At 40.9% G+C, this 12,500-nt stretch overlaps 2 protein-coding genes across 30 annotated transcripts in view; one reads left to right on the top strand and one right to left on the bottom strand.

The window, feature by feature from the left end:
- LOC130429262 (receptor-type tyrosine-protein phosphatase delta-like) overlaps nucleotides 1-12,500 on the bottom strand; it is a 303,213-nt gene that overhangs the window by 245,367 nt on the left and 45,346 nt on the right. The window lies entirely within an intron of this gene.
- LOC130429417 (uncharacterized) lies at nucleotides 2,763-3,956 on the top strand. Its single transcript, XM_056757964.1, has 2 exons — nucleotides 2,763-3,002; nucleotides 3,065-3,956. The coding sequence occupies exons 1-2, from the start codon at nucleotides 2,863-2,865 to the stop codon at nucleotides 3,735-3,737; spliced, it is 813 nt and encodes a 270-aa protein (XP_056613942.1). The 5' UTR covers nucleotides 2,763-2,862; the 3' UTR covers nucleotides 3,738-3,956.

Raw genomic sequence — 12,500 nt, 5'->3', positions numbered from 1 at the left:
GTGCATATTGGCATTTTAACAATGCTCTACTTGAGGATGCTGATTTTGGACAATGTCTGCTTTTCTTTTGGATAGGATGGAGAACTCAAAAACCTTACTTTACTTCAATTCAGCAATGGTGGGACATTGGAAAGATGAAGATACAAAAATTATGTAATCAGTATACTGTCAATGTTACTAAGGACACTATTCAAAAGATTAGAAGTTTAGAGAATGATATTGTGGAACTCCAAGTATTGAATGGAGTTCACGGACGTCAAGGGACTGAAAGACTATTTCTGAAATGGATGCCCAGTCCAAATTCTTCTTAAGTCTGGAGAAAAAAATGGACAAAGAAAGAATATTCAATGTTTACGGTTTGTGGATGGGAGAGAACTGACTGTGGACTCTGACATTAGAAAGAGGGCGGTTAGCTTTTACAAGGAGCTGTATACCAGTGAAAGTGTGGAGGACCAGTCCACGAATCAGTGGATCTCAGACCTTCCACAAGTGACCGAGGAGTCGTGTGAAGACCTGGTGCATCCTGTAACAGTAGATGAACTTCTGAAAGCATTACAAAGCATGAAAAGTCGAAAAGCACCAGGTTTGGATGGTCTGACGTTGGATTTTTACAAAACCTACTGGTATTTCCTGGGAGAAGACTTGTGTTGTGTTTTAGGGAACAGTCCCTCGGGAATGGTAACAGGATAGAACACGGCGAGAGACAATACATTCAGCAGAAAGATGTTTATTTTTGACAGCGGTTAAACACGTTTGGCCATACTCTCTACCACCGGAGCACCCATGTGCTAACAGACTCTTTTCTATTTCCGGTTGTACAGAGGGGCGGAACATCCCATACTGCTCCAATAAGACACCTTGACATAACTTTGAACCAATTACGTTTACGTCTGATACTGACATACAATTGCATAGTTGCAATCTTATTTTACTCTTGGTGCACAACAACACAGCTTGCTGGCAGTGTTAAACAACAGTCTGTCTGAAGGGCGACTGCCAATAAGTTGCAGGAGAGCAGTTTTAACTCTGCTCCCAAAGAAAGGTGATCTCAAGGAGATAAAGAACTGGAGACCAGTCTCCTTGTTATGTACAGACTATAACGTTCTTTCAAAAACTTTGGCAAACAGACTGAGGGAGGTGATGGGACGGGACATCCATATAGATCAGTCCTATTGTGTGCCCAACAGATCAATAGTGGACAATATATCTTTAATTCGAGATGTATTTGAAGTCTCTAGACTTTTTGGTAAAAAGGTTGGTCTGGTATCGCTAGATCAGGATAAAGCTTTTGACCGGGTGGAGCATCAGTTTCTATTGCAAACACTTGAGGCATTTGGCTTTCCACCTGAGTTTATTTCTATGCTTAATGTGCTTTACGGTGACATTGAGAGTATACTGAAAGTCAATGGTGGCTTATGTAGTCCTTCAAAATTAAGAGAGGTATAAGACAAGAATGTGCCATGTCAGGCATGCTTTATTCAATAGCTTTGGAACTTATACTTATTCAAATTAGAGCAGAGCTAGATGGTTTTAAATGTCAAAAAAAAAATCCACCGATAAAATTGTCGGCATATGCTGACGATGTTATGGTATTAATTAGTGGACAGAACGATATTGATAAGTTAGTGGATATTGTAAGTAGATATGGGAAAGCTTCTTCCGCAAAAGTAAATTGGGCCAAAAGTGATGCATATTTAGTTGGACAATGGAATAAGGAAAAGTTGTTGTTGCCAGGCAGTATGACATGGTCACAACATGGATTAAAATATCTCTGAATCTTTGTGGGTGATGAAGTGACCAATCAGAAAAATTGGGAGAATGTTTGTGAAAATGTTGAAGGAAGACTGGAAAGGTGGAAATGGTTATTGCCTAAAATGTCATTTAGGGGAAGGGCTTTGATTATTAATAGTGCGGTAGCCTCCTCGCTGTGGCACAGGTTATCGGCTTTAGAGCCTCCCTTTGCAGTTCTTGAAAAAATACAAATGAAAATGATCAATTTCTTCTGGGACAATTTACACTGGATACATAGGGCGGTGTTGAATCTCCCGAAGGAAGACGGTGGACAATGCATCGTAGATCTAAAAACTAGGAAAGCAGCCTTTAGGCTACAATTTCTTCAGAAAGTTTTATATAAGCCAAAGGTATCATGGAATGGTCTTATGGCTTGCCTTCTTAGTAAGGTTTGTGGGTGGGGATTTGGAAAAAAATCTCTTTTGGTAAGACTGTTCTAATTTTGATTTGAAGTGTATCTCTCCTTTTTATGAAAGCATGAGAAGAGCTTGGTGTCTGGTGCAGGCTAGGAGATCTTTACCATACAAGTATCTACACTGGTTTTTGGAAGAACCTCTGATTAATGGTGCACGGTTGGATTTTTGTGGCAAGAAAATATGAACGCAACACCGTCCAAAGGCATCTAACCGAAAACAAGTGATAACAAGATACGACCAGAAAATCAAGTGATTTGAACTACTAAGACTTATCTGTTTCTGATTGGATTGATTGATTGGACACACCTGGACCTCATCACTTCCTGTTTGCTGAGAGAGCGTGGTTTGAGACAGAGCTCCGTCAAACTTTTTCTAAATATATCGTTTATTCCTGTTATTTCTTAATATTTATATTGTAAATTGATAACTCACAGAGGGTTAAACCTATACTTAAGTGTATCCCATACCAAATATCGTCATATAACGCACAGATAGATTTGTTTTATACGATCATTCGCTATTAGCACTCAGGCTGTTAGCATTCCTAGCCTTTAGTTTCTGAATATTGCCTTTACTGCTTAACTCACTGTTCTCATTATGACACCACTAATGGCTAATGATTCAGATATGTGTTTAACGTTACCTCTGAGTGCAGATGATGAATCTTTCTTCGCACTTCAGTCAGAACTGGAAGTATTGGAGAAGCAGATCCACGATCTACTCGAGAGGCAAACACGTCTGCGAGAACGTAAAACGGCGATGGAAACATCCCGGGCTGACGCTCGCAAAGCTGCGGTAAGTGTTCGACGTGATTGTAATACTCCTATCACTTCTACTCCGTGTGTTTCTATGCACAGAGCCCAGGCTTCAAGATCACGACGAGCCGAAATGAACTTCACTCCTGCACCTGCACACACACGGCGGAAGGCGAAATCCAGGACCGGAGCGATGACCTCTCCCCCACCGCCGCGACCGGTCTTCGAGATTTCTACGAGAAATCGCTTTGCCGCCCTCTGCGAGACGAAATCCAACGCTGTGGTCATCGGAGACTCAATCGTCCGGAACGTACGCGCCTCCTTCAATGAAGGTAAGGTGCGCACTCACTGTTTTCCTGGCGCCCGTGTTCTCGATGTGTCTGCGCAGGTAACTGCGATTCTGAAGGAGGATGCAAGAGTAGGAGCCGTAGTTCTGCACGCGGGGGTGAATGATGTGAGAATGCGGCAGTCGGAGATCCTGAAGAGGGACTTCAGGAGTCTGGTCGATACTGTTCGCAACGCATCGCCCACGGCGAGGATCATCGTATCAGGGCCGCTTCCAACTTACCGACGAGGGAACGAAAAGTTCAGTAGACTATTTACGCTTAATAATTGGTTAATGTCATGGTGTATTGAACAGAAGCTGCTCTTTGTAAATAATTTTGATCTGTTCTGGGAGCGACCAAGGCTTTTCCGCCCCGACGGGCTGCACCCCAGCAGCATTGGAGCGGAAATTCTGTCTGACAACATCTCAAAGACGCTACGCACCATTTGACTAGTAAGTACAAATTTTAACTACAGTCTGTGTTCTTCTCACCCAACTGTTAAGAATGTTACTGCTTTCAAATGCATAGAGACTGTGTCTGTCCCCCGAATAATACAACCAAATAATAATTTATTTAAAAGTCAGAGAAAAAATCTTATCATGATTAAACCAAAAGACAATATATTTAATGAGCAAAACCAACGCCTAAAGTTTGGGCTACTTAATATTAGATCACTGAATCCAAAAGCAGTTATTGTAAATGAAATGATCACAGACAACAGTTTTGATATACTATGCCTCACTGAAACCTGGCTTAAGCCAAATGATTATTTTGGTCTAAATGAGTCTACTCCTCCAAGCTACGGTTATATTCATGAGCCACGTCCAGTTGGTCGAGGTGGTGGTGTCGCAACAATCTTTAGAGACTTTCTTACCGTTACTCGGAGAACAATGCATACATTTAAATCATTTGAAATGCTTGCGTTGAACATAACAGTTCCAAACAAAAGTAAAAAATCATTGGTCTCTCTTACATTGGTTACTGTGTATAGACCCCCTGGGCCTTACACTAATTTTCTGATAGAGTTCGCAGACTTCTTATCGGATCTATTGGTTAACGTCGATAAAGTACTGATTGTTGGAGATTTTAATATCCACGTAGACAGTGCTAACGATCCATTAGCTGTGGCGTTTAAAGAACTACTAGACTCTTGTGGTGTAACACAATACATCAATAGTCCTACTCATCGCCTTAATCATACCCTAGACTTGATTATATCTCACGGAGCCGATCTAACCAATATCGATATTATACCTCAAAGCGACGATGTTTCCGATCACCATCTAATAACATGTACACTGCGCACTGCAGAAATCAGTTGTATATCTCGTTATCGACAGGGTAGAACAATCACCTCAACTACTAAAGATAGTTTCGTAAAGAACTTGCCAGATCTGACTTCTCTAATAACCTTTCCAACGAATATAAAATTGCTCGATGACATGACCAGCAACATGGGCACTATTTTCTCTAATACATTAGAAGCGGTCGCACCTATGAAGTCAAAAAGGATTAATGAAAAGATCATAGCACCATGGTATAATAACACCACTCGCGCCCTAAAAAGAGAAACGCGTAAACTGGAGCGAAAATGGAAACAAACCCAATTAGAGGTCTTTAAAATTGCATGGAAAGAGAGTACAAGCTGTTACAAAAAGGCACTAAAAGCAGCAAAAGCCGAGCACTTCCGTAACCTCATAGAAAATAACAAAAACAATCCAAGGTTTTTATTTAGTACAATTGCTAAATTAACAAACAAACAGACTCCACCTGACCTGGGTATTCCGCCGCACCTTGGTAGCAATGAATTCATGAAATTTTTTACCGAGAAAATCGAAATAATACGAGACAACATAGACCAAACCTCCAAGTTTGTCGGAAGAATTAGTTTCAACCGTCACCCAAAAAGAAAAGCTAGAGTGTTTTCTCCTATAAATCAGGAAGATTTAATTAAAATTATTGCAACATCCAAACCAACGACATGCTTATTAGACCCCATTCCGACTACTTTATTAAAAGAGTTACTACCTGCTGTAATTGAGCCCATTTGTAACATAATCAACTCGTCTATTAATCTAGGACATGTCCCAGGACCCTTTAAGCTGGCTGTAATTAAGCCTCTTATCAAAAAACCAAATTTAGACCCAAATGAACTTGGAAGCTATAGACCGATTTCAAATCTCCCGTACTTGTCTAAAATACTAGAAAAAGTAGTGTCAACTCAACTGTGTACCTTCCTACAAAATAATGACATGCACGAAAAGTTTCAGTCTGGCTTTAGACCGCATCACAGCACTGAAACTGCGCTCGTTAGAATTACAAATGACCTCCTTATTGCTTCAGATAAAGGTAACATCTCACTATTAGTCCTGCTTGACCTTAGTGCTGCTTTCGATACTGTAGACCATAAAATACTACAAGATCGTTTACACCATTATATCGGTATTCAGGGACAGGCACTGCAATGGTTCAGATCTTACTTAACAGACCGATATCAATACGTCCATTTAAATGGGAAATCGTCAAATCTTACGCAAGTCAATTATGGATTACCTCAGGGATCGGTTTTAGGACCCTTGCTTTTCTCCATATACATGCTGCCCCTCGGCAACATTATTAGAAAACATGGAATTAGCTTCCACTGTTATGCAGATGATACTCAGCTATATATCTCATCAAGACCAGATGATTCCTTTAAGCTATCCAAACTGGCAGAGTGCATCGAGGACATAAAACATTGGATGACTAGTAATTTCCTCCTTTTAAACTCTAGCAAAACAGAAATATTACTTATAGCACCAAAATCAAGTAAACAGAATAACTCCGATTACAGCCTGCAAATTGAAAGCTGCACTGTTTCTCCAACAAATACAGTTAAAGACCTAGGCGTTATATAAGACGGCAACCTGTCATTTAAAAATCACATCTCAAATATCACAAAAACAGCCTTCTTCCACCTTAGAAATGTTGCCAAATTACGAAATAGTTTATGTGTTGCAGATGCAGAAAAGCTTATTCATGCATTTGTGACCTCAAGACTTGACTATTGTAATGCTCTACTTAGTGGTTGTCCTGTATCATCAATAAACAAACTACAGTTAGTTCAGAATGCAGCTGCCAGAGTTCTTACTAGGTCAAGAAAATACGATCACATAACCCCAGTTTTATCATCGCTTCACTGGCTACCCATTAAGTATCGTATTGATTTTAAAATTCTTTTAATTACTTACAAAGCCCTGAACGGTTTAGCACCTACTTACTTAACCGAGCTTTTATCACGTTACAACCCATCACGCTCGCTAAGATCTCAAAACTTAGGACTTTTGACAACACCTAGAATAACAAAATCCACCAAATGGGGACGAGCTTTCTCATACGTAGCACCTAAACTCTGGAATAGCCTTCCTGATACTATTCGAGGGTCAGACACACTCTCCAAATTTAAATCTAGATTAAAGACACATCTTTTCAGCCAAGCTTTCACTTAATGCAAAGTTAATGAACAGCAGCTACGCTAATTATTCTCTTTATTCTCTTTCCGCCTCTGCCTCGGGATGCCCATCCCGAGGTAGGGAGAAGTTCCACCGTGTCCAGACGACTGACAGATGCCCATCCCCAAATTGAGATTACGCCAGCTACAGCTGCAGACTGACTGACCATCCCAGCTCCATCTAAGGCAATTCCACCACCAGCCAAGAGAAATATGACCATCAGACCATCCCAGCTCAGACCACTACATCCCAAACCAAGAGCAAAGACGGACTATTTGTCACATTAATGCTGAAGTTACAATATTTGGTATTAAATGCTAAACTAAAATCACATGTCACCAGTTTGAGTGCAGCTATGACACGTCAGAGGGGATCTGGCCCTCCCGGTTGAGCCTGGTTTCTCCCGAGGTTTTTTTCTCCATTAATCAATCATTGGAGTTTGGGTTCCTCGCGACAGCAGGGCAGTGTTGGCCTGCTCACCGGGAGACTGCATTCATTCATTTATTTATTTATTTATTTAGAAATTAGATGTTATTTATTAGAATGATCTTACTCGTTGTATAAATACCATGCACTGTGCTGTGTTTTAACTTTTCTGTTTTTCCTGTTTGCCCCTGTAAAGCTGCTTTGAAACAATACACATTGTGAAAAGCGCTATATAAATAAACTTGAATTGAATTGACAGCAATTTGGTTAAAAAGGGTAGTAGATTCCAACATAGTAAAAATGAAAAATCTAATTGAAGTGGCTGGTAATGCTCTGGACAATACCATTTCGGTTGCAGAAAAACTGGACATAAGATCAACAAGGACAGTTCAAATGCTGTTGGAAAGATTTCGGAAAACATTGAGTGAAGAGGACTGGACTTTTTTATCATTACGAACTATCCCAAAGGAAATGGATTGTTTTCCAAGCATGGTGATACCAAAGACTATTTTCGACACGGAGAGCTCATCATCTACTTCAAAAGTTTTAAGAGACATGGTCAGTCAATGGGAGGCAAGAGTTTGTATCAAGTATGTGTTAAAATGATAAATAAGGAGAAACTACAACGTGTGGATACGCCTTGGAAAGACCATTTAAAGGTTGAGGATGATATATAGCCTCGTTGGGGTTTCTTTGTACAAGCCACCATTGACTAAAAAAGTTGGAGATCTTCAGTGGAGGGTGTTTCATGGCATTATTGCAGTAAATGCTTTTGTTTCAATTCGGAATCCAACTGTGCAGGATAAATGTGTGTTTTGTGGTGAAGTGGAAAACATTTTTCATTGTTTTACACAGTGTGAGAGACTGAGTTCTTTGTTTGTTTTATTGCAGACTTTTTTTTCTTCTGTAGATGAGATGTTTACAATGACGGTGTTTATTTTGGGGTTTAAATATTGTAAAAGGAAAAAGAGGAAAGGACGGCTGTTGAACTTCATTCTGGGACAAGCAAAAATGGCTACATATTTTAGTAGAAGGTACAAAGTGACTCATGACACAAATTCTGATGTTGAAACCGTTTTTAAAGGGCTTTTAAAAACAAGAATAAGACATGATTTTATTTTTCTATAAAGGAGATGGAAAAAGTTCAAAGACATTTGGAGTGCAGAAAATTTGTTGTGTTGGGTAGAAAATAATGTTTTGGTCTTTACTGAGAATATTGGATAATCTCAGTGTGAAGTGATAAAGGGTTTGTTGTTTTTTGCTAGAATTCTGTAATTAAATAAAGGTGTTATAAAATCAAATCTCTCTGGTCTCTCTCTCTTTCTGCAGGTATCACAGACCAGAGATCAAGCTTAGGCAGCTTTAAGCTGTCTTTCATCAGTTCAAATGAAGATGAGATGAAGAATGAATGAGCATTAATATTCTGCTGATTTCATTTGCATCATGTTTGATGAGGTGCAGAAGTTCATACAGCATCAAAAAAAGGAAACAAAATGAAAACAGCCGAGTTTGAACACTAACTCCCTGAGCTTAGCATTTATATGACACATTATCCAACTCAGGCGCCGGTAAACATCAAGATTATATTCCCCGCTCTCCGAGAACTGCTGCAAATTGAACACAAATTCTGACCCTCGACGCATGTGGCAGGGTATCCAGGCCATTAGTGATTACAAACCCAAACACTCCATCCCCATAGCCACAGATGCTGCCTTTCTGAATGAGCTTAATGACTTTTATGCACGCTTTGAGAGAGACAATAAGGAAACCGCCACCAGGCTCACACCTTCTACTGACCACCCAATCATCACACTAAACTCCACAGATGTTTACACTGCACTAAGCTGGATAAACGCAAACAAGGCTGCTGGCCCTGATGGCATCCCTGGTCGCGTACTCAGGGCATGTGGAGAGCAGCTCGCTGGGGTCTTCACGGATATCTTCAACCAGTCCCTCGCCCAAGCAGTGGTTCCAGAATGTTTTAAATCCACCTCCATTGTGCCCATTCCAAAACATTCCAGCCCGACATGACTGAATGACTACCGCCCTGTAGCACTCACACCCATTGTTATGAAGTGCTTTGAGCGGCTGGTCCTGTCACAACTAAAAGACTCTTTACCATCCACACTGGACCCATACCAATTTGCCTACCGTAGCAACAGGAGCACAGATGACGCGGTGTCCATGGCGCTGCACTCCGTGCTCACACATCTGGATAATAAGGACACTTATGCTCGCATGCTGTTTGTAGACTTCAGCTCTGCATTCAATACAGTCATCCCTTCCAAGCTAATCATCAAACTTGGAAACCTAGGCATTAACAACTCAACCTGCAACTGGATTATGGACTTCCTGACGAACAGGCCTCAGCTTGTTAGGTTAGGCCACATCTGCTCCACCACCATCACCCTCAACACTGGTGTACCACAGGGATGCGTACTGAGCCCCTTTCTCTACTCCCTTTTCACACTTGACTGCAGACCTGTGAACGGACTTAACTCCTTCATCAAGTTCGCAAGCGATACAACATTGATTGGTCTCATCAGCAACAACGATGAGACTGCTTACAGGGAGAAGGTACGGCACCTGGCCACATGGTGCTCAAACAACAACCTGCTCCTTAACACCTCCAACACAAAGGAGATCATCGTGGACTTCAGGAAGGCGAAAGGAGGCACACAGGACCCCATCCACATTAACAGGACGGCTGTTGAACGTGTTTCCAGTTTTAAGTTCCTGGGGACCCATATTTCGGAGGACCTGTCCTGGACCACCAACACCTCATACCTGGTCAAGAAGGCTCACCAGAGCCTCTTCTATCTGAGGACACTGAAGAAGAATCAACTGTCTTCAACTATCCTGGTGAACTTCTATCGCTGCACGATAGAGAGCATCCTGACCAACTGTGTCACAGTCTGGTACGGGAACTGTTCTGTTGCTGAGCACAAGGCACTGCAGCGGGTGGTGAAAACAGCCCAGCGCATCACAGGAACTACACTCCCTTCCATTGAGGACATCCAAAAGAAACGCTGTCTGCTTCGAGCTCGCAGCATTATCAAGGACTCTTCTCACCCCGCTCATAGACTGTTTACTCTCCTGCCTTCCGGTAGGCTCTTCAGGTGCCTCCGGGCAAGAACCAGCAGACTAGGAAACAGCTTTTTTCCCAGAACTGTTTCATTATTGAACTCTGCTCCCCACTGATTCCACTACCCCTCATAACTTTAACTGTAATGTTGCTACTGCATTGTTTACATTGCACTACAGGGCTGCCATGCATGACTGAACTGTACACACCAGTACTTCATGTTATCTGCTCCACCGGACTGTTTACACACACATAGCATCATTTGCACACTAGCACACCAGGAATATTTTACTGAATGCTCATTTGCACTAATGGACTACTCTCATAACTGCATTACCTCATCTACTGCACTGTAACTTTCATAACTGCATTACCTCATCTACTGCACTGTATCTTCAATAACTGCATTAACTCATCTACTGCACTGTAACTTCAATAACTGCACTAACTCATCTACTGCACTGTAACTCATCTATTGCATTACTGCATCTATTGCATAACTAACTGCATCTACTCATCTACTGCACCATAACTTCAATAACTGCACTAACTCATCTACTGCACTGTAACTTCAATAACTGCACTAACTCATCTACTGCACTGTAACTTCAATAACTGCACTAACTCATCTACTTCACTATAACTTCAATAACTGCATTAACTCATCTACTGCACTGTAACTTCAATAACTGCACTAACTCATCTACTTCACTATAACTTCAATAACTGCATTAACGCATCTACTGCACTGTAACTTCAATAACTGCATTAACTCATCTACTGCACTGTAACTTCAATAACTGCACTAACTCATCTACTGCACTATAACTTCAATAACTGCATTAACGCATCTACTGCACTGTAACTTCAATAACTGCACTAACTCATCTACTGCACTGTAACTTCAATAACTGCACTAACTCATCTACTGCACTATAACTTCAATAACTGCATTAACTCATCTACTGCACTGTAACTTCAATAACTGCACTAACTCATCTACTGCACTGTAACCTTAATAACTGCATTAACTCATCTACTGCACTGTAACTGTATAACTGCATCTACTCATGTATTGCACTATAACTTCAATAACTCATGTACTGCACCGTACCTTTAATATCTGCATTAACTCATGTACTGCACCGTACCTTTAATAACCGCATCAACTCATCTACTGCACTGTAACTTTAATAGCTAATGTCTGTAACTAATGCACACTCAAGTCACTTGCACTATTGTATAGTCTATATTGTTATCTGTTCATAACCTCCTGTACATTAATGTTCACAGTATATAGCCTTCTGTTTATATTGTTCATAGTACATACCGACTGTCATATTTTCATAGTACATGCCCATTGTAAAGTATTTTCCTAATATTTTGTATTCTGTATTTATTCACACTGTATATCTGCACTTGCTAATTGCACTTCTGGTTAGACCTAAACTACATTTCGTTACACTGTACCTGTATATGTGTAATGACAATAAAGTTGAATCTAAAACATCTCTCTAGTCAACATTCCAGCTTCAGTCTCGACGCAAAAGTATATTCCAGCCGTCCACGTGCCACCTGCATGACATCATTTTCGTCATCAGGAGGGTCCGCGCTTTTCTGCACTGGATGTGAACAACAATTTTGAACCACTTTAGTCCACTTGATGACAACAACGAGACGTTTTTCGACCTTAAAATCAATCTCTCTAAAATGATCTTAGTGGTAGGACAGCTCTTAACTAGATGACTTTTACTGCCGCTGGTCCATAAGCTGAAATCCCACTTGTAACTTTGGTGCGCGGGTAGGTTCACAAGCCCCGCCCATCACCTGCTTTACGGCATACGTTTTACTCATATCCAGTGTGAAGTTAACCAACAGCTAACAATAAAACAAAACAATCTAGTTCAGCGCAAGTCTCCATACCATCACCATAGGAGAACCAGCAAAAAAAACAAAGAGCAAAAGAGAGAGAGTGATCGAAGCTTGTGTTGCGCATTTATACATTTCAATTTGCAAGTATGTGCACAAATAGCGCAAGTGTGTCAACAAACGAAATGTAAAAGCGGCGCAAAGTCTGGGTTTGGTCCCGATGGTGCTGCCTGCAGCTCTTGTTTATAATATATAACCGTAAGGTAGACTAGAGATGATGTAATGTGGCCATGTCTCAGCATGATCGTGTCTGGTCACAAATTTAGTTTTATGCTTGTAAA

This window comes from Triplophysa dalaica, chromosome 1, assembly GCF_015846415.1.
Source record: "Triplophysa dalaica isolate WHDGS20190420 chromosome 1, ASM1584641v1, whole genome shotgun sequence".
Classification (NCBI taxonomy): Eukaryota; Metazoa; Chordata; class Actinopteri; order Cypriniformes; family Nemacheilidae; genus Triplophysa; species Triplophysa dalaica.
This window is presented reverse-complemented; position numbering and strand designations above follow the sequence as displayed.

Bases quoted from the DNA above. Each gene is read 5' to 3' on its own strand.
- LOC130429417 (XM_056757964.1), top strand. From the start codon at position 2,863: ATGATGAATCTTTCTTCGCACTTCAGTCAGAACTGGAAGTATTGGAGA. The intron at 3,003-3,064 runs GTAAGTGTTCGA...TTCTATGCACAG, and splicing joins CTGACGCTCGCAAAGCTGCG to AGCCCAGGCTTCAAGATCAC.